The sequence below is a fragment of the Salmo trutta genome, chromosome 17 (genome assembly GCF_901001165.1).
Source record: "Salmo trutta chromosome 17, fSalTru1.1, whole genome shotgun sequence".
Taxonomy (NCBI): Eukaryota; Metazoa; Chordata; class Actinopteri; order Salmoniformes; family Salmonidae; genus Salmo; species Salmo trutta.
In genome coordinates, this window is record NC_042973.1 from 31,429,999 (window position 1) to 31,452,700 (window position 22,702).

General features: G+C 46.6%; 1 protein-coding gene across 4 annotated transcripts; it reads right to left on the reverse strand.

The window, feature by feature from the left end:
* Positions 1-9: 9 nt before the first annotated feature.
* On the reverse strand, positions 10-22,662 carry grm3 (glutamate receptor, metabotropic 3). Of its 4 annotated transcripts, XR_003867405.1 has the most exons (13): positions 22,316-22,662; positions 21,952-22,095; positions 20,562-20,831; positions 19,348-19,984; positions 8,805-9,047; positions 8,377-8,566; positions 7,949-8,258; positions 7,553-7,746; positions 7,290-7,422; positions 6,208-6,385; positions 5,982-5,986; positions 1,376-1,498; positions 241-328 (listed from the first exon to the last, which is right to left on the reverse strand). XR_003867405.1 is itself a non-coding variant. In XM_029696504.1 (12 exons), the coding sequence occupies exons 1-12, from the start codon at positions 22,634-22,636 to the stop codon at positions 263-265; spliced, it is 2,691 nt and encodes an 896-aa protein (XP_029552364.1). In that variant the 5' UTR covers positions 22,637-22,662; the 3' UTR covers positions 10-262. The 4 variants fall into 4 exon arrangements, 3 of the variants coding, with proteins under 3 accessions (XP_029552364.1, XP_029552363.1, XP_029552365.1); XM_029696504.1 differs by lacking the exon at positions 1,376-1,498 and having other exon boundaries at positions 10-328; XM_029696503.1 differs by lacking the exon at positions 1,376-1,498 and having other exon boundaries at positions 10-1,311.
* Positions 22,663-22,702: the final 40 nt, after the last annotated feature.

The window sequence follows — 22,702 nt, forward strand, 5'->3', positions numbered from 1 at the left end:
AAAACCTACACACAAGAAGTGAGCAGACAACAGGCGTATCATTTGTTATTGTTTATTATGATGTCCTCGTTATTGCACGTATGATGAGCTCTATTGCTTTCTGATCGGCCAGTCCAAAGAGGTCAGGGTTCACGTTGACCCCAGATCTAACCACTGATCCAGGGTGAGATATGTTGTCATCCTATAATGGTTAAGGTTAGGATTGAGGATAGTGTAATCTGATCCTAGATCTGTGGTTATTGGAGCAACTTCTACCTTGACTTCAGAATGTTCTGGGTTGTTCTCTTGGGAATCTGGAGATCACTGACCCATTCCAGGTGAGAATACGCTGTGAAAAGCGAACACATACTTTGATAACATTATTAAAGACACCTTTGGACAGAGTTAGTACCATTAGCATTGACACTTATAATGGTAAAAGACTGACTGTTAACTTCACTGTTTTGTTGTATTGTTCTACATTGCTAGTGAATGACCAGTCACTCCTAGCCTATTCCCATATGTACACATTACAATCCCTGTCATCTGTTGGTCAAGCTAACTAGTACAGTATCATTTTTAAAAGGGACTAGATGTATACCTCATCTGTAGTTCTACAGTATGCCACTGCTTTGAGTTGAACACAGCTCACACAATCAGACTGCAACACCAACTCTTCTCTCTCCATCCCTCCCTCCATCTCCACCCTCTTCAAGGCTGCTGCTGTGACAGCCCCATGTTCTTTGTGTGTATTTGAGTCAGGCTCTGTATGTGTGTGCTTGACATGATGGAGCGCGGTCGCAGAACCCTTCTTGGCATTGTGTTGCAGTGGGCCCAGGACCCGTACAGAGCCTGTCTTAAGCAATCTTGACTCTGACAAATATACCAGCAAAGTTTCACAAGATGAGATAGTGAAGGTGGACTGCCATGGGTGACAGAGAAAGATAGGGAGACTGATGGAGAGGGGGAATGTGGAAAGTAGGTTGGTTGAGTTTTCTGCCAAGTCCCATCATTAAAGACAACTTGAGTTTGAATCAACATCCCACTCCTTAATCCTCCTCCCTTCTTCATACTCAACTCCCCCATCCCACTACATCAGAACAAAAGGAATTGTGGATGTGGCAGTGGTTGTCCATAGCAATGTGCCATGCAGGGAGAGGAGTGGATGGGAGGTTATAGTGTCTGGTTGGAGCAGGGCTGGGGAGTGAATGCATAAGCCTCAGGACAACAGCCTTCCAATCTCTGGGCCGTGTTAGTGTGTGTCTGGGCTGAACATGATGCTGTGCCTTCTGGGCCGTGGGCCGCTTTTACATAATCCTGCTCCTCTGCCTGCTGCAAAACACACACAGACAAATGCTCAATCACAGAAACTGTCTCTTGTTTTTTTTCTTCTCACCATTCCTAAGCCTTTGGGGAAATGGTTGACTGGTGACCTGCGTTAGGGGTGTAACAGCGGTTTTCACACCCCAGTCAAATCTGTTAGCAGAGGTGGGTGTGGCCTCATTCTCCTGGACACTTCCTGTGTTTCACACAACAGAAAAGGGGGATGAAGGAAAGGAGACAAGGAGAGGATTCTATTTAAGAAGTTCGAGCGCATCCAGAATATCTGCTTTCCCTCCCACCTCCCATCAACAATGAGAACTTGGGAGGATAGAATAACACCAGAGGCAGGATGACTTTAACCATGAACACTGAGCTAAAGTCAGTTTGAAGTTTTTAGCCCTAATGATTAAGGTTGGGATTGGTGGACTGTAAGCTGATCCTAGATCTTTGCCTATAAGGACAGCATGGATAAACTAGCAGACACACATTAAAGGAAAACTCTATGCAAAAACGATGTTTTCACATTTGTTTCATTAGTCCATTGTTGATGTAGTCCCAAAATGTTTTGCATGTCAGATATCATGTTTTCAAGATATACAGTACCAGTCTGTTTGGACACACCTACTCATTCAAGGGTTTGTCTTTATTTTTACTATTTTCTACATTGTAGAATAATAGTGAAGACATCAAAACTATGAAATAACACATTTGGAATCATGTAGTAAGCAAAATAGTGTTAAACAAATCTAAATATATTTGAGGTTTGAGATTCTTCAAAATAGTCACCCTTTGCCTTGATGGCAGCTTTGCACACTCTTGGCATTCTCTCAACAAGTTTCAAGAGGCAGTCACCTGGAATTCATTACAATTAACAGGTGTGCCTTGTTAAAATATATTTTGTGGAATTTCTTTCCTTAATGCGTTTTAGCAAATCAGTGTTGTGTTGTGGTATACAGAAGAAAGCCCAATTTGGTAAAAAAAACAAGTCCGTATTATGGCAAGAACAGCTCAAATAAGCGAAGAGAAGCGACAATCCAGAAATTGTCCAATCCAATCCAGAAATTTCAGCCCAAATAAATGCGTCACAGAGTAACAGACACATCTCAACATCAACTGTTCAGAGGAGACTGCATGAATCAGGCCATCATGGTCGAATTGCTGTAAAGAAACACCAATAAGAAGATGAACACCAATAATAAGAAGAGACTTGCTTGGCCAAGAAACATGAGCAATGGACATTAGACTGGTGGAAATCTGTCCTTTGGTCTGGATTCCAAATTTGAGATTTTTGGTTCCAACCGCCCTGTCTGTGAGACGTAGAGTAGGTGAACGGATGATCTCTGCATGTGTGGTTCCCACTGTGAAGCATGGAGGAGGTGGTGTGATGGTGTGGAGGTGCTTTGCTGGTGACACTGTCAGTGATTTATTTACAATTCAAGGCACACTTAACCGACATGGCTACCAAGCAGCGATACGCCATCCCATCTGGTTTGCACTTAGTCCCACTATCATTTTTTTTTCAACAGGACAATGACCCAACACACCTCCAGGCTGTGCAAGGACTATTTGACCAAGAAGGAGAGTGATGGAGTGCTGCATCAGATGACCTGGCCTCCACAATCACCCGACCTCAACCCAATTGAGATGGCTTGGGATGAGTTGGACAGCGGAGTGAAGGAAAAGCAGCCAACAAGTGCTGAGCATATGTGGGAACTCCTCCAAGACTGTTGGAAAAGTATTCCAGGTGAAGCTGGTTGAGAGAATGCCAAGAGTGTGCAAAGCTGTCATCAAGGCAAAGGGTATTATGATTTGTTTAACACTTTTTTGGTTACTACATGATTCCATATGTGTTATTTCATAGTTTTGATGTCTTCACTATTGCTCTACAATGTAGAAATTAGTACAAATAAAGAAAAACCCTGGAATGAGTACTGTAGGTGTCTCCAAACTTTTGACTGGTACTGTATATACATTTTGGGGCTATATGGACTAATGAAACAAATACCAAAAGATCGTTTTGGGGTGGAATTTCCCTTTAAGGCACATAGCCATGAATAGAACATCATCACATGACTATAGAACACTTCGACAAAGGAGGGCTCACTACCCATTGGTTTAAAGGATGCCAATCCAGGGAAGACGTGTTCAACTACACTTGTTCGACGTAAACTAATTTCTACAAACAGTGCTTGTGGAACGATTTCAGTGAATGTTTCTGAATGCTAAACGAAACATCAGTGAGTGAGTTTAGGGTTGTGGCATAGCATCTGTAATGTTTCTTTAATATGGACAATAATGGCAGTTAAGACTTTGAACAGTCACTTGTAATTAACGACCTTGTGTTGTCACACCGTTGCTAACGTTTATGCCGAAAATGCTGGTTAAGGAGAAATGTTGTTGCGTTGTTGTACACACGTCTGTTACTATGGCCACCAAGGTAATTGGACCCTCCTATACAGTGGCTGTTCCATAGAGTTAGAACGAGTAGAAAGGACATTCCAGTTCAAAACAATGACTGGACTGGCTGCCATATTGGGTGCATAATTTGGAAAGTTCAGTAAATATTCTATACTGCTATATTTTGAACATTTACATTTTAGCAGACACTCTTATCCAGAGCGACTTAGGGTTAAGTCGGGTTAACGCCAGTAGGGTTAAGTGCCTTGCTCAAGGGCACATCAACAGATTTTTCACTTAGTCGGCTCGGGGACTCAAAAATAACTTCTACTAGTGCTATCACTAGATCTGCTTAAAGCCCTGTGTGTGTGTGTGTTCCTAACCAGCCTTTATCTTCTTCATCTCGTTGTGGGCACACGGGTCGCTGCACTGGGAAGGGGGCACCACCTCCCTTGGCCAGCGAATCAGGTTACTGCTCAGGCTCAGAGTCTCCGGCCACTCACCAATGGGCATGTATCCGTAGCGATCAGCGTTGTGCTGGTAACTGAAGATGTTGAACCAGCGACCTTTCAGTTACTGGCCCAACCCTCTAACCACTAGGCTACCTTCCCCCTATATGCTACAATGAGAGCAAATGTGTGATTCAACATACTGTATGAAATGTGGATACTATGTCCGTTCCAGCCATTCTATTCCTATGGGCTCGTCAGCCCAACTCAGGGAGCTTCATCCACAGTAGTGGGAATCCTACTGGAGTTATAATACTGTCAGCATTGTGCTGTTCCAACCATCAGTAATATACAAATATACAGATACAACATACAACATACAAATGAATAAAAATGCATACTGACTGGGTTATTACAATGAGGCCTACAAAAAATAGTACAAAGTCTGCGGGCTATTGCAGGTGAGGCTGTCTCAGCCACTACCCCTACAGAACATCTGTTCTCAGACACCCCTAATACATACACACACTCCTATCACAATCCTAACACACACACACACACACGCACACACACACACACTCACATTCCTATCACAACCCTAACACACACACACTCCTATCACAACCTTAACACACACACACACACACTTTCCTATGACAACCCTAACAAACACACACACTATTATCACAACCCTAACACACACACACACTCCTATCACAACCCTAACACACTCCTATCACAACCCTAACACACACACACACACACACTTTCCTATCACAACCCTAACAAACACAAACACTACTATCACAACCCTAACACACACACACACACTTTCCTATCACAACCCTAACAAACACACACACTACTATCACAACCCTAACACACACACACACACACACACACACACACACACACACACACACACACACACACACACTCCTATCACAACCCTAACACACACACACACACACACACACACACACACAACCCTAACACACACACACACTCCTATCACAACCCTAACACACACATACACACACTCATTTCACAACCCTAACACACACACATACACACACTCCTATCACAACCGTAACACACACACACACTCCTATCACAACCCTAACACACACACTGCTATCACAACCCTAACACACACACACACACACACACACACACACACACACACACACACACTCCTATCACAACCCTAACACACACACATACACACACTCCTATCACAACCTTAACACATACACACACTCCTATCACAACCTTAACACACACACACACACACTCCTATCACAACCTTAACACACACATATACACACACTCCTATCACAACCTTAACACATACACACTCCTATCACACACACATACACACACTCCTATCACAACCTTAACACATACACACTCCTATCACACACACATACACACACTCCTATCACAACCTTGACACATACACACTCCTATCACAACCCAGTGCACAGTTATATATGTACACATCGTCTTAACAAAGCTATTCCAAACAAAGGCTCAAAAAATCCTCCTACAAAGTTGTTTTGGTTCTTTTGTTTCTCTACGACAATTTTGATTCCATTATATGTACAGCACTAGAAAACAATGTAGTAGTAAACCCTTTCTACAGCCGTGAAACAGAACTGTGCTGGTCCACATCGTGGGAGGAGGGGACTGGGGGGCACAATGTGTGCCTATTGGCTAACAGTCTCTGGGGGGCCGGGTTAGAGAGGTGAGTGGATGTGGTCACAGAGAGGAAGTGGTGGAGTCGACGATCTCTCTCCCATTACACACTGTCGGTACGTACTGGGCACTCACCGATGCTGGAGAGGGAGAGGGGGAGGGAGGGAGGGAGGGAGGGAGGGAGGGAGGGAGAGAGAGAGAGAGAGAGAGAGAGAGAGAGAGAGAGGAGAGAGAGAGAGAGAGAGAGAGAGAGAGAGAGAGAGAGAGATTCATAAAAATGGGACATTTAGTTAAATTCCAACTTGGCTACATAACGAACCATGCCCATTGGTCAGTGTCTCTGACTGTAACTTAACCATACCGTGTGAAGCGTACGTGGTGGCAGGACCACTGACACTGAAGCGGTTGATATTGAGGCGGAGACTGGTGACGTTCTTCTGTGGTTGGAACATGATGATGTGGACCTTGGGAGCGAACATACAGCCCAGCACCACAAAACCACTGAGACTGACAGAGATACACATGGTGGTGGTCTGGACCTGTAGAGGGAGACAGAGAACATGGTAACTACACTGGAACAGAGGACCAGAGGGAGACAGAGAACATGGTAACTACACTGGAACAGAGGACCAGAGGGAGACAGAGAACATGGTAACTACACTGGAACAGAGGACCAGAGGACCAGAGGGAGACAGAGAACATGGTAACTACACTGGAACAGAGGGAGACAGAGAACATGGTAACTACACTGGAACAGAGGACCAGAGGACCAGAGGGAGACAGAGAACATGGTAACTCCACTGGAACAGAGGACCAGAGGGAGACAGAGAACATGGTAACTACACTGGAACAGAGGAACAGAGGAAGGAAGAGTGCATGCTTTTTATGGACGTATGTATGAACAGACAGTAAAGCAAGAAGAAATGTGTGTGTATCCACTTCCTGTACAAGTGCACACACGCACACACACACTCACACACACACGCACACACACACGCACACACACCATCTCACAGACAAGGCCGTGGTGTGTCTCTCTCTACCTCCCAAGTCAGATTACCAAGGCCAAAGCAATTCTTTCCACACCCTAAGGCTGTGTGTGTGAGTGTGTGTGTGATTTGTAAGGATCAGGTAAACACATATCCTCCTCTTGCTCTGCTTGTCGACAGTTTGTCAGTACCTGGCAGCCTCTTGGATTAACATTATAAGGGTGCACATAAAACAGTTAGCATGACATGTCAGGACAGACATCCTGCAGCCAGCGACAGTGGAAGACAGCAGTGTGTCTTATTAAAACGTTTGTTCATGATGAATATAAAGGTTGTGTACATACAGTAAGTATGTTTATGCATGTGTGTGTGTGTGTGTGTGTGTGTGTGTGTGTGTGTGTGTGTGTGTGTGTGTGTGTGTGTGTGTGTGTGTGTGTGTGAACCTTGCTCTCACCCTGTAGTCACTGGATGTGACGTAGAATATGGGCAGGAAGGCTAGCCAGATGATACAGGTTGTGTACATGGTGAAACCTATGAACTTAGCCTCGTTGAAGTTCTCTGGACACTTCCTGGTCTTGAAGGCGTACCTAAGATCAGATAAAGGAGACAAATAGAACGAAAGAATAAACAAACCTTGAAGGCTTACTTAATAAACAGAATGATAAACCTTCAGAAGTCCACACACACAATCACACGCAGCACCTCTGCACCACCTACACAGTACACAGGATGACCAGGAGCACGTCGTATCCTAGCGACAGCAGCATGCTGGAGTCACGGACGTTACACTTCAGGATCACTGTCTGCCGTCGCTCCGGTAACGTAAACCTCCTGGTACCAGGAACCTCCAGCAGCAACCACACTGACACCATCACTAACTGGACCGATATCAGACTGAGACAGATAAACACCTGGGGGTGGGGGGGGAGAAAGAGAGAGAGAGAGAGAGAGAGAAAGAGAGAGAAGACCAACACCATCATCTAAATTATCTATCTGTAATCTGCCTCCATCTCCCTCCATCTCTCCCTACCTCTGTTTCTTTATCTCTCCCTCATCTCTTTTTTCCCTCCCTCTTCCCTCCCCCATCTTCTGACAGCTAGGATAACCTCTGACCTGGGACGTGGGGCTTATGAAGCGCGGCTTCGTAGTCCCGCCCCCGTCCTTCACCCCACTGAAGATCCGGGCAATCCGATTGGTCTTGGTGAGCAGGGCAGAGTAGCAGACAGCGAATGAGGTGCTGAGGCCGAGGCGTCGCATGGCGCAGATAGCAGGTGAGGGCTTGGCCAGGAAGAGGAAGGTGAGGGAGTAGGACATGAAGACACCCAGCAGTAGAATGTAACACAACTCTCTGCCTGACGCCTTCACCAGGGGCGTGCTGTTGTGTCTCACAAACACCCAGAACACTAGAGATGTACACAGGAACCTGCAGAGGGAGAGTAGATCAGTTTCAGTTGACTTTGTTGAATCCCCTGGGAAAAGTGTCTAGTGTTAGTGCTGGGCCTGATGAGACTGATCCCTCTTCCTCTCCTCTAACTTCTCACCCAACAACGGCGATGCTGATTGGTCCAATAGCCCAGGCATCCTCCCACATGATGTAGTCCTCAGGCAGGTCGTAACAGGAAATGAGGTCTTCACTGGGCCACTGGCCAGGGGCGCAGGGCGAACAGGTGAACTCATCAGCTAGGTACTCATGAGCCTCACATGCCGTACAGATCCAACAACAGTACTCTCCTACAAGATACAGGTATAAAACAAATACATTACCTTAGGCAGCTTTTATGTAAGAAAAGGAAACGAGGATGTTTACATGAGAGCCAGCTGCTCTAATCATTTCATTCTTCCAAAACAAATTACACTGAAACTTCTGCTAGTGATGTCACTAGATCTGCTTAAGCCCTGTGTGTGTGTGTGTGTGTGTGTGTGTGTGTGTGTGTGTGTGTGTGTGTGTGTGTGTGTGAGTGTTCCTCACCAGCCTGCATCTTCTTCATTTCGTTGTGGGCACACGGGTCGCTGCACTGGGATGGGGGCACCACCTCCCTTGGCCAGCGAATCAGGTCACTGCTCAGGCTCAGAGTCTCCGCCCACTCACCGATGGGCACGTATCCGTAGCGATCAGCGTTGTGCTGGTAACTGAAGATGTTGTAGCGTCCCATCCCGTCGCCGTAGGCATCAAACTTCACCACGGTCTCACTACCAGGAGGAGAGAAGGGAGCTAAGAGAAAGAGAGAGAGAAGGATGAGGAGAGAGGAGAGGAGCAGGGGAGTAAAAGAGAATGGTTGGGCATTAGAGAAGAGAGATGAGTCAGGATTTCAATTTCAAAGTCAATATGAACAAAGCAGTGTCACACAGAGGGGTTTATTGAATTCCAGGACATACACCACGTACAGAGCCAGTCGATGTGACAAAGTGAGAATGTAGCAAGTGTTTCTGGAGCTTTAGACCTGTGTTACAGCATCTCACTGAGGACAATATGCTGTACTCAACAACACAACTGCAGAGAGAAGAAGCTCAGAACATACACCGCTTTATGAGAGTGTCACAACACTAATGTTACTGACTGGGATTGAACCTGTTGCCTCTGTAACACAAAGCCAGTCGAGCTAAAGCCTGGACAAAATGAGGAAACGCATGAGGGTGACTGACTGATGTTTACCCCTATGAGGTAGGCCTATACATAGCTGTGACAATGTTTCCATGACCAAGATAGAGGCAGAGTGTGTTTACTGAGGGGCTGTAAATGCTCACTGTGTCTTAATGAGGCCTGTTTCCCCATGACACTGTTTTGTGCTTGACATAGACCCTGTGCTTTATATGCACCTCAGGATCAGGTCATATAAGGACAACCATCTACGGAACACTTGGTATTCTAGAGGAGACTCATGGGACCAGGTTAAGCCAAGCCCGGTGTGTGTGTGTGTGTGTGTGTGTGTGTGTGTGTGTGTGTGTGCGTAGGTGTGTGCGTAGGTGCGTGCGTAAGTACGTGCGTGTGTGTGTCTGCTGACTAGGACTAAAGCTGTGAAGACTCAATGAGATGAGAGAAGAATGGAGTGTCAGACCAGTGCGGTTTTAGGGCTTATGAAATCTATAAATCACAAAGACAACCTGAGTCTCTCTCTCCCCCTCTTTTTTATCCCCCTCTTTCTCTCTCTCCACCCTCAATACATCCCTCCCTCTCTCTCTGTCACTCACAGAGGATATTGGCAGTGCTTAGGCTTCTTTCCGAAATAAAAGTTAAATGATTTCAATAAGGAAAAGCTGATAAGATCTTAAGACTGAGAAAAGCTGAACATTCTTAATACTGCAAAATGCAGCTAATCTCTCTCTATATAATAAAGCAATAAGGTTAGACACACAGACACACACACACACCTCCCTCATTATCATAACTGCACCCTATTAGCATATCAGCTTTGTGGAAAAGGTTAATTGGCCACATTATGATTATGTGTTAGAACTGGTGTGCTGAATTCCAAATCAAGCCCTTGTCCCTACACCCTACTCCTCTAGTCCCTCACTCAGATCTGCATTACTGGTTTGGGCCTGGGTAAGGAGATGTTTGATCATTCAGGATTAGTCTGCTGTCTGTCCCCAGAGGGCACTCGCATGTCTCTGATCCAACACCAGTACCTCTTCTATTCCCTACAGAGACCTGAGACCTTGCTGGCAGTCAGTACCAACTTAACACTGCAAGTTATAGCCACTCCAAGGCTACTGGAGGAGATTTTGATGACTGTGTAGATCTGACAAAGACAAGGTGGTAGAAAAATAACAACCATGAAGAGAATGGATTTGGTTGCTATCAGATCCCCATCCCCACCAGTAGAGGTATTTGGTTTCTATGGCTGTGGGATCTGGTTCATTCAGGTTTGGTGCCTTGTGGGAATGGAAGCCTGTGTCCAACGTTCACTCACACTCACATGTCAATGCCAACTGCTTAACACACACGTATGCACACACACACAACACACCTAGGCACACAGACTCCTAACAAACCCGTATACTGTTCATCCTGCAACTTCCTATAACGTTCTATGTGACCCAGTATCTGACCATATCCGTCTAGAGAACATAGGTAGCCCAGAGTAAAGGCATATCTCTCCCCTCAACTTGGTCTAGGTTAAGAGCTCTGGGAGACTGTCCAGTTCAGGCTTCGAGGTTAGCATGACTCTCCCTAGGTCTCCCCAGCAGTATCTGCTTTGCTGAGAGAACTCCCGCCGTAGTCCTCTCTGATGTTGGAAAAAGGCTGAAGTCTGCAGCTTTACGTTAGACAGTAAAGCACTGCACTACAATGCATTCATATGCAGAGCAAATCTGTCCACACCAACCGTCTATTGTTTACTCTCGCTCGCTCGCTCGCTCTCTCTCTCTCTCTCTCTCTCTCTCTCTCTCTCTCTCTCTCTCTCTCTCTCTCTCTCTCTCTCATGCAGCATGCACTCAAACAGCTGGAACTAAACTACAGCTACTAAGACTATAGAGTAGCAATACATAGGACAGTTAGAAGAGAAAAATACAGATCGAGAAAAATAATTCTGAGGCCAAATTCATAGTTTAAAAACATTCATAACTTGACTTGTAAATGAGAGAGTCTTTATTATTCTGGATGAATTAAAAGTAAGGGGAAGCAGGGCTTTCATTCAGTAGTTCATAAATGAATTACACTCTCGACCATGTAGGGCTAACACACTGGCCGCAGGGGATGCTGGGTATTACTGGGAGGGGGTGAACCAATCCCCTTTAATCCAATGATGGGGGGAAGAGAGGGAATACATAATGTGATACTGCAGAAAGAGAAAGAGAGGGGGTGAGAGAGAGAGGGGTGAGAGAGAGAGAGAGAGAGAGAGAGAGAGAGAGAGAGAGAGAGAGAGAGAGAGGGGTGAGAGAGAGAGAGAGAGAGAGAGAGAGAGAGAGAGAGAGAGAGAGAGAGAGAGAGAGAGAGAGAGAGAGAGAGAGAGAGAGAGAGTCCACCAGGCTGGCTGTTGATTAGCTGATGTCACCACACACTAGGGGACAGGTAACATTTAGACTGTATAAGCTTTGTGCAACATATGCTAGGATAATCTCGGCCTCTCATCTCCTATTCTCTTCTGTGCTCTCCTCTCCTGTGCTCTCTCAGCCTCTTATCTCCTTTCCTTTCATCTCCTCTGCTCTCCTGCACTCTCCTCTCCTCTGCTCTCCTCTCCTGTGCTCTCCTCTCTTGTGCTCTCCTCTCCTGTGCTCTCCTCTGCTCTCCTCTCTTGCTCTCTCCTCTCCTCTGCTCTCCTTTCCTGTGCTCTCATCTCCTCTGCTCTCCTCTCCTTGCAGTAAATGCGGTGGTGAGTAAAATATTGTGAGATCCCAGAGGCAGTCTCTTCATCTTCCCCTCATGCTCTCTATTTCTGTTCCTCCCACTTTTCCATCATCTTTCTCTCCAACCCTTCCTAACATCTTTAGAGCTGCAATGTAAAGTGATGTGTGTAATGTGCATTAGGCAAGGCGTGTGTATGTGTGTGTGTGCGTGTGTGTGTGTGTTTGTGTCTGATGTTCGTTAGGCGTGGGGAATGTTCAGTCCAATCAGGCGTGTTTGGAGTGATGACCTCTTACATGTGTGTCCCAGAGAGAGAGACACATGAAAAACATCACAATGGGCTTTTTCTGTTCTCTATGTGGTCTTTCTCTCCAGAGACTGAGAGTCAGACTGGACAGCAGACGGAAAAGAAGAGATAGAAGAGAGAGAAAGGAAAGAAGATAGGAGAGGAGTGATAGAGGAGACAAAAGAGGGAATAGCAGGGGAGAAGAGAGGAGAGGAGTGATAGACAAGATAAGAGAGGAGACAGGAGGGGATCACAAGAGAAGGGAGGAACCAAATAATAGACACAATGAAGAGATAGAAAGAGAAGAACAAGTGATAGCACAACATAGAAGAGGTTTTAAAGAAAAAGCTATAAAAAAGAAGAGGTAGGGAAGAGAGAAGAGAAGAGTTAGATAATAGGATGAGCTAAAGAAAGGAAAAAGGGATGGATGGAAGGGAGCAGGTTGATGTTTATTGGGATGAGTCTTGTCCTGTAGGCAGACCTGATTGATTTCCGCCCCAAAAAATCCTGAAAACAAAATTGAGCTTTTTGGTCTTAATTTAAGGATCGGGTTAGGCATTACGGGTCAGAAGTGTGGTTAAAGCTATGGTTAGGGTTAGGTTTACGGGTCAGAAGTGTGGTTAAAGCTATGGTTAGGGTTAGGTTTACGGGTCAGAAGTGTGGTTAAAGCTATGGTTAGGGTTAGGTTTACGGGTCAGAAGTGTGGTTAAAGCTATGGTTAGGGTTAGGTTTACGGGTCAGAAGTGTGGTTAAAGCTATGGTTAGGGTTAGGTATTACGGGTCAGAAGTGTGGTTAAAGCTATGGTTAGGGTTAGGTTTACAAGTCAGAAGTGTGGTTAAAGCTATGGTTAGGGTTAGGTTTACGGGTCAGAAGTGTGGTTAAAGCTATGGTTAGGGTTAGGTTTACGGGTCAGAAGTGTGGTTAAAGCTATGGTTAGGGTTAGGTTTACGGGTGAGAAGTGTGGCTAAAGCTATGGTTAGGGTTAGGCATTACGGGTCAGAAGTGTGGTTAAAGCTATGGTTAGGGTTAGGCATTACGGGTCAGAAGTGTGGTTAAAGCTATGGTTAGGGTTTGGCATTACGGGTCAGAAGTGTGGTTAAAGCTATGGTTAGGGTTAGGTTTACGGGTCAGAAGTGTGGTTAAAGCTATGGTTAGGGTTAGGCATTACGGGTCAGAAGTGTGGTTAAAGCTATGGTTAGGGTTAGGTTTACGGGTCAGAAGTGTGGTTAAAGCTATGGTTAGGGTTAGGTTTACGGGTCAGAAGTGTGGTTAAAGCTATGCTTAGGGTTAGGCATTACGGGTCAGAAGTGTGGTTAAAGCTATGGTTAGGGTTAGGTTTAATGACTTTGTGGCTGTGCCAGCTAGTGACCACTCTGCAGAGCTGCCTCCAGTACATGAGTCCTCCCAATAAATGCTAATCTGCTGGAAGGGAGGGATGGAAGTGAAGGGAGGCTAAGGGATGATGGCACCCAGGCAAGAAGCTTGTGAAGTGTTTATGAGTGGGAAGCACTGTTTCCAAGTGTGAAAAGGGGTGGGGGAGGGAGAGAGAAAGTGAAGGTTGTTCTCTGGCATGTAACCGTTACAGTAAGCTCTCAGTTCAATACGGCCCTGAAGGAACAACGCCTCTCCTCGCTCTGCTAACACACACACACACACACACACACACACACACACACACACACACACACACACACACACACACTCATTAAAGAGCAGAGGACAGGGAATATGACAACTATTTGAACAGGAGGTTGCATGTGTCTGTCTGTCTGTCTGTCTGTCTGTCTGTCTGTCTGTCTGTCTGTCTGTCTGTCTGTCTGTCTGTCTGTCTGTCTGTCTGTCTGTGTGTGTGTGTGTGTGTGTGTGTGTGTGTGTGTGTGTTGACTGATTTGTTTACTGCAGATGGGGGGCGGTAGGTGGGAGTTGAATGATGTCTTTGAAAAGTGTGTGGGTGGGGGGTGTCTGCGATTTCATGACAGCAAAAATAAAAATCTGAAGCTGTGGCTTTTTGCAAAGCTCTGAGTGTGTATTTGTGTGTGTGTGTGTGTGTGTGTGTGTGTGTGTGTGTGTTTAGCAGTGTTGGGGGTTACAAAGTAACGCTGTAGAGTAATAATATGACTTTTTGCAGTACTGAGTAATATAACAGTATTACTGTTCCAATCTGAGTAATAATATTGCAGTTATTTACTAAAGACATAGGTTGATACTGTTATCATTCCCCTCCTATTACACTTCTTGATCCAAATAAATAGTTGTGATTATTATTCCCTCTCTGTTGGCGCAATATTTAAAAACATTTACTTTTTCAGCATGGAAGTACTCCCATTACTTTGATTTGGTAGGACAAAATGACAAGAATATAAATGTAAAATGTCAACTGTGCCCAGGCGAGAAACACCTCTCCGCTGCTAGAAACAAGACTTCCCATCTCTTGAATCACCCGCAAAGGTAACACGCCATTACAAAACTTTTTGCGAAACACCCCCGAGACCTGACCGCTGCTGAAGATGACAGTAGGTGTAGGCCTACCTCATCGAAATAACCAAGGCTTGATTTGAATTGTTCAGGACGACAGGCTGTAACCCAGGGAGAGCTGAACCACCTTGTTGATGGGTATATACACTGCTCAAAAAAATAAAGGGAACACCAAAATAACTCATCCTAGATCTGAATGAATGAAATAATCTTATTAAATACTTTTTCCTTTCCATAGTTGAATGTGCTGACAACAAAATCACACAAAAATAATCAATGGAAATCCAATTTATCAACCCATGGAGGTCTGGATTTGGAGTCACACCAAAAATTAAAGTGGAAAACCACACTACAGGCTGATCCAACTTTGATGTAATGTCCTTAAAACAAGTCAAAATGAGGCTCAGTAGTGTGTGTGGCCTCCACGTGCCTGTATGACCTCCCTACAATGCCTGGGCATGCTCCTGATGAGGTGGCGGATGGTCTCCTGAGGGATCTCCTCCCAGACCTGGACTAAAGCATCCGCCAACTCCTGGACAGTCTGTGGTGTAACGTGGCGTTGGTAGATGGAGCGAGACATGATGTCCCAGATGTGCTCAATTGGATTCAGGTCTGGGGAACGGGCGGGCCAGTCCATAGCATCAATGCCTTCCTCTTGCAGGAACTGGTGACACACTCCAGCCACATGAGGTCTAGCATTGTCGTGCATTAGGAGGAACCCAGGGCCAACCGCACCAGCATATGGTCTCACAAGGGGTCTGAGGATCTCATCTCGGTACCTAATGGCAGTCAGGCTACCTCTGGCGAGCACATGGAGGGCTGTGCGGCCCCCCAAAGAAATGCCACCCCACACCATGACTGACCCACTGCCAAACCGGTCATGCTGAAGGATGTTGCAGGCAGCAGAACGTTCTCCACGGCGTCTCCAGACTCTGTCACGTCTGTCGCATGTGCTCAGTGTGAACCTGCTTTCATCTGTGAAGAGCACAGGGCGCCAGTGGCGAATTTGCCAATCTTGGTGTTCTCTGGCAAATGCCAAATGTCCTGCACGGTGTTGGGCTGTAAGCACAACCCCCATCTGTGGACGTCGGGCCCTCATACCACCCTCATGGAGTCTGTTTCTGACCGTTTGAACAGACACATGTACATGTCATTTTGCAGGGCTCTGGCAGTGCTCCTCCTGCTCCTCCTTGCACAAAGGCGGAGGTAGCGGTCCTGCTGCTGGGTTGTTGCCCTCCTACGGCCTCCTCCACGTCTCCTGATGTACTGGCCTGTCTCCTGGTAGCGCCTCCATGCTCTGGACCCTACGCTGACAGACACAGCAAACCTTCTTGCCACAGCTCGCATTGATGTGCCATCCTGGAAAAGCTGCACTACCTGAGCCACTTGTGTGGGTTGTAGACTCCGTCTCATGCTACCACTAGAGTGAAAGCACCGCCAGCATTCAAAAGTGACCAAAACATCAGCCAGGAAGCATAGGAACTGAGATGTGGTCTGTGGTCCCCACCTGCAGAACCACTCCTTTATTGGGGGTGTCTTGCTAATTGCCTATAATTTCCACCTGTTGTCTATTCCATTTGCACAACAGCATGTGAAATTTATTGTCAATCAGTGTTGCTTCCTAAGTGGACAGTTTGATTTCACAGAAGTGTGACTGACTTGGAGTTACATTGTGTTGTTTAAGTGTTCCCTTTATTTTTTTGAGCAGTGTATATAGTAGAGGAAATGCTGCCCTTATCTACGGTAGAAGCTGTCATTATTAGGCTACTTGTATTGGTGTATAGGCCTACATAACGTAACATTTACATTGTTTACATTGAGTGAGGACACACAATGTTTTGGTGTGTAGCGCAAAAGTAATATAACGAGTAGTGCAACAAATTACTTTTCCCATGGAGTAATAAGTAAAGTCATGTGTTATTATTGAAAAAGTAATAGGAAATATATTACTTTTTTTGTAACCGCAACGCTGGTGTTTAGCGGTTGGCTTTGAGAGAGCTCACATCTACAGGACTACTTCGACAATTGGCCATAGTGTCAGCTTAATTACCATAGCAACAGCATAGCTACAGAGAGGCTTCTGTTCTAGAAGAACATTGAGACTGCGCTAAATGATATACATCACACACATGCAAACTACAGCACACAAAATGATCATCATCATCATCATCATCATCATCCTAATCATCAGAAGCATCAGTCTGTTCAGCCTCATCCTCCTGACTTTGATCACCATTGTACCACGTCTATCTATTCCTATCTGTAACATGTCTGTTGCAGTGAGAGTGGAGGGAGGGAAGGAGAAAGGAGAAAGGAGGGAGGGAAGGAGGGTGAGAGCAAAGATTGGGAGGTAGGGTGAGAGAGGGAAGGAGAGGGGAGATTGACTATGGGGATGCTAGCAGATCAGAGCGACAGATCAGAGCGACTTTCTCCAGCCCTCCCTCCATCTTCAGACTTATTCTTCCCACCTCCACACCACTCCTGCTCACTGGAGGCTGTGGCTGCGGCAGCCTCTCTCCTCTCCCTCTCTTCCTCTCTCTCTCCCTCTCTTCCTCTCTCTCTCCCACTCTCCCCGAGACAGCCGTGCTCTGAGCCCTTTGATTTGCAGCTTGAGAAATGAAGATGTGGAATTTCAAAGAGAATCTTCCTCTGCTGACGCATACTGTCCCACTCCACCAGCAACCCAGCTCTACCTCCCTGCCTCCCCCTCTCTCTCCCTCTATCTCCTATCTCTCTTTCCCTCCCGCTATCTCTCCACCTCACTCCCTTTCACTACTGCTACCTTTCTCTTTACCTCTCCCCACTTCAGTCGACCTGTCAGTCTCCCTATGCCAAAACCTCCCTCTCCCTCTCTCTCTAAAGCTGTAGTGGCAGTGCTGTTTGTTGAGGTATTTTGATGTCCCCCATCGGTCATGGTTAGAAGGGGAATAAACAGCTCAAAACCTGTCTGTCTGTCTGTCTGTCTGTCTGTCTGTCTGTCTGTCTGTCTGTCTGTCTGTCTGTCTGTCTGTCTGTCTGTCTGTCTGTCTGTCTGTCTGTCTGTCTGTCTGTCTGTCTGTCTGTCTGTCTGTCTCTCCAACAGCAGTGTATTTATACCTATGTCTTTGTACCGCACCTGCCACTCAACCCAATCCAATTTTTCCCTTTTCCTTCTCTCCAGTCTTCAGAGACGCTCTTACTATATGAGCCTATAACACACACACACACACACACACACACACACACACACACACACACACACACACACACACACACACACACACACACACACACACACACACACACACACACACACACACACACACACGCACACACGCACACATGCATGCATGCATGCACACACACTCACAATTGCATTATTACTACTATAGGAGTCTCTATTAACTTGGACTCTGTGCTGTCATATCAATTACACATATCTAATAGATGGCAACCAGCAAGCATTACAGTACATGTCAATTAAGGTGAACTATTCTTATACGATTCCTGTTGCTATGCTTGCCAAAGCAATTCTTGCATATCTCTCTCCCTTTCTCTCTCTTCTAATGAACCCTCTTTCCTCCCCATTTCATATCTCTCCCTCCCCTCAAACACACCAAACAGTAAAGTTAATGTTGAGCATTCCCCTTTCACCTCTCTCTTTTCCACTGCTTCCATCCCTCACTCTGCCCCTCTCCTCCCATTCTGCCAGGTCTACAGTACTGACCTGTGAAGCTGATGATCACTAGGTAGTCTACAGTACTGACCAATGAAGCTGATGTTGAGGAGGGAGTCTACTGTACTGACCTGTGAGGCTGAGGATCACTAGGTAGTCTACAGTACTGACCTGTGAAGCTGATGATCACTAGGTAGTCTACAGTGCTGACCTGTGAAGCTGATGATCACTAGGTAGTCTACAGTACTGACCTGTGAAGCAGATGATCACTAGGTAGTCTACAGTGCTGACCTGTGAAGCTGATGATCACTAGATAGTCTACAGTACGGACCTGTGAAGCTGATGATCACTAGGTAGTCTACAGTACTGACCTGTGAAGCTGATGATCACTAGGTAGTCTACAGTACTGACCTGTGAAGCTGATGATCACTAGGTAGTCTACAGTACTGACCAATGAAGCTGATGTTGAGGAGGGAGTCTACTGTACTGACCTGTGAGGCTGAGGATCACTAGGTAGTCTACAGTACTGACCTGTGAAGCTGATGATCACTAGGTAGTCTACAGTACTGACCTGTGAAGCTGATGATCACTAGGTAGTCTACAGTGCTGACCTGTGAAGCTGATGATCACTAGGTAGTCTACAGCACTGACCTGTGAAGCAGATGATCACTAGGTAGTCTACAGTGCTGACCTGTGAAGCTGATGATCACTAGATAGTCTACAGTACGGACCTGTGAAGCTGATGATCACTAGGTAGTCTACAGTACTGACCTGTGAAGCTGATGATCACTAGGTAGTCTACAGTACGGACCTGTGAAGCTGATGTTGAGGAGGTAGTCTCTGTAGAGCTTACGTCCATCCAGAGCCTTCATGCTGTCACAGAGCTTGTTGGTGTTGGAACACAGTGTTCTCTGCATCTTATCGAGGGCGTGCGCCACGGCGTATACCGCATTCACCACAAACATGATCTTGGACTCCGGCTCAAAGTTACTATCATCCACCAACACACCCTTGTCACATGGAGGGAGAGAGAGAGACACAGTTCCCCCAGACCCTACTCCTCCTGCCCCAGCTCCTACTCCTCCACCCCCTCCTCCAAGCGAGCACTGGAACTTCTGCTCCCAGAATTCTCGGTACCAGGGGTTGCGGTGGTTGTTGATTGGATCCAGAGACAGGAAGTAGCGGTTGAACGCCGGCACGGGATTGGCCGCCAGCTCCAGGGTGATGGCCCCGTTGGCTGTGGCCTCATTGCCCTTGACAATGCTCTCCTGTGCCCCCCAGCCGTCACTGGCCACCCAGATGAAGGTAGTGTTAAGTCGAGCAGCAGCAGAGAGGAGTTCCCGAGCATCATCGCTGCGCAGGAAGAGGACAGCCACGCGGGCGTTGGGCTTCTGGAGGAGCTGCCTGATCACTGCCTCATAGGACTTCTTAGCGTTAGAGCGGCCCACCTGGACATGAGAAGGAACATCCTTTAGTTATTTACACTGGAAACAGAGGGAGTAAACCCACTTCCGAAAGAGGTCTACTACAGATGTAGGATCTTTATTTGATCACCCTGTTGCAGGAGAACTATCCTCCACTGCAGGAAATGTTAAACCTGTATTGTAGTTTGTAATTTCCACTTTGAAATTTAAGACTTGATTTTCTCTTACGAAAAATGTATCAACCCCTACAAAATTGTCCATTAATTATAATAATTTACATTTCCTGTTGCTGCAGGATTATTTTCCTGCAATACAAACTGGCTCAAAATAAGACCCTGCATCTGTACATAGAATAGCAGGCTAAAATACATAGTAGCACGCTGTAGGGTTAACCCTGAACCCATCTCCTTCTCCTGTTGTTTCTGTCTGATCAACCCCTCATCTCCTCTATGCTTGCTCTTCTATATTCTAACATAGGTCTGCGCCTATCTCCTTCACTGTCAATCTCCCTATATAATCTCCTGATAACCTTATCTCCTTCACTGTCAATCTCCCTATATAATCTCCTGATAACCTTATCTCCACTTCTATCTCTCCCTACCTTCTCAGAGGTAGCGATGCAGATGTTCCTCATACGGGCTTCCTGTTCAAAGGCCTCAATGCCCGTCTCTCCGTAGTCTCCCTCTGATGCCACCGTGGACACGTAGGTCCAGTTGAACAGCCGCAGGATCTCTGCCATGGCCTTGGCCTGGTAGAAGTCAGGGGGCACCGTGCGGGCAAAGTAGTCATAGCGTGTCTTGTCGCTGAGCTTGGCGCTAGTGGAGGCATAGCTGATCTGAGGGATCTGAAAGAGGCGCAGCAGGTTGGCCACCTGGGAGAGAGAGGCAAACAGACATGAGAAACAGACACACACAGATGTGTAAGTTCAAACACAGTCAATAAACTGCGGACTCATCCATTAGTGATGGTCATAAGGGGTCTAGGTTCTATATGATATTCCCTTTCTCCTGATTAGGATTTTACACACACACACACACACACACACACACACACACACACACACACACACACACACAGACACAGACACACTGACTGCCCTGAGGGCACACAGGCCAAACAACAACAAAAACTGTCAACCCGGAGAAAACAAAGAGTAATTGTATGTGATGAAAAACAAGCGATGAGGGATAACAATGCCTATCAGAGAGAGGAGGAGAGTGGACTGAGGTCAGAATACACTGGGCTCTCCCCTTGGAGTGAGGGAGTGACAGCTTTTAATACAAAGAGAGCGATGGAGAGGAAGAGAAGGAGAGAGAGATTGACAAAAAAGAGAGACTGAGAAAAACAGAGACAGAGTTGTAGAGATGAGGGATTTGGGTCTGATAGAGTAGCAGAGCACAGTGGAGAGGAGAGGGGAGGGGAGGAGAGGAGGGGGGAGAGGAGAGGAGAGGGGGTAGAGGAGAGAAGAGGAAAGGAAAGGGGGGAGAGGAGAGGGGGTAGAGGAGAGGAGAGTGGAGGAGAGGAGAGTGGGGGGGGAGGAGAGGAGAGGAGAGGAGAGGGGGGGAGGAGAGGAGAGGAGAGTGGAGGAGAGGAGAGGAGAGTGGGGGGGGAGGAGAGGAGAGGAGAGGGGGGGAGGAGAGGAGAGTGGAGGAGAGGAGAGGAGAGTGGGGGGGGAGGAGAGGAGAGGAGAGGAGAGGAGAGTGGGGGGGGAGGAGAGGAGAGGAGAGGAGAGGGGGGGAGGAGAGGAGAGGAGAGTGGAGGAGAGGAGAGTGCGGGGGAGGGGAGGAGAGGAGAGGAGAGGAGAGGAGAGGGGAGGAGAGGATGCTTTGTGCAGTCACAGAGGAGTAGAAGAGTAGGAGATGTTATGCTAAATTATGCAAATCACCTTATTCTGTCACAATACCATACCACTGGAGCTGTGTGAATATATTTGTGTGTGTGTGTGTGTGTGTGTTTGTGTTTGTGTCTGTGTGTTTCTGTGTGTGTGTTACCTGTATAGACACACTGCTATAGGATCCTCCTATAACTCCAGCAATGGCCAGGGGAATGTCTTCCTGTAGAGCGTAGGATCCATCAGGACAGATAAACTCTGTATCGTCCACCTTGGTCAGAGATACACGCACAAACTCCAGCGCCTGGGAAGTACACACACACATACTCAATAAACACTTATTTAAAGACTGTAAATGTAATATTGACAGTGTTTTCTATGAGCTACAATTAGGCTTACTTTTAAATGTATTTCAAGGGCAAGCTTATTATGCCATTTGTATAATTTTTCTACAGCAAAAGCTCAAAAAGCAGGAAGAAATAAAAAGTGTGTGTGTGTGTGTGTGTGTGACAGAGCTCACCAACCTGTTCCAGTGCGTACGTATCTCTAGAACAGGTGTCCAGTATGTGAACTCCCAGACTGACTCCAGGCAGTAGAGTAGGATCAGAGTTGATCATGTCTATAGCAAACAGCATGGCCTCCAACCTCTGGATCCCCCTGTCCTCGTTTACCCTGCCACACTCCTCTATCCCTCCCCCCTTCTCATGGACCGGGAACAGCCCCCCCAGGACCAGGTCTCCCTCGATCCGGATCTCTCGACGGGGGTGAGGGGGGTCCACCCCCAGAGACACTAGCACACACCGACACAACACAGCTAGGAGGACTGTAGGGATGCGGGATAACATAGTGGAGAGGAGAGGAGAGGAGAGGAGAGGAGAGGAGAGGAGAGGAGAGGAGAGGAGAGGAGAGGA

Coding starts and splice junctions, on each gene's coding strand:
- grm3 (XM_029696503.1), bottom strand. CDS start 22,636: ATGTTATCCCGCATCCCTACAGTCCTCCTAGCTGTGTTGTGTCGGTGT. Junction 19,985..20,561: donor GCATCGCTACCTCTGAGAAG/GTAGGGAGAGAT, acceptor TCTCATGTCCAG/GTGGGCCGCTCTAACGCTAA. Junction 6,386..7,289: donor TCACATCCAGTGACTACAGG/GTGAGAGCAAGG, acceptor CTCCCTCTACAG/GTCCAGACCACCACCATGTG.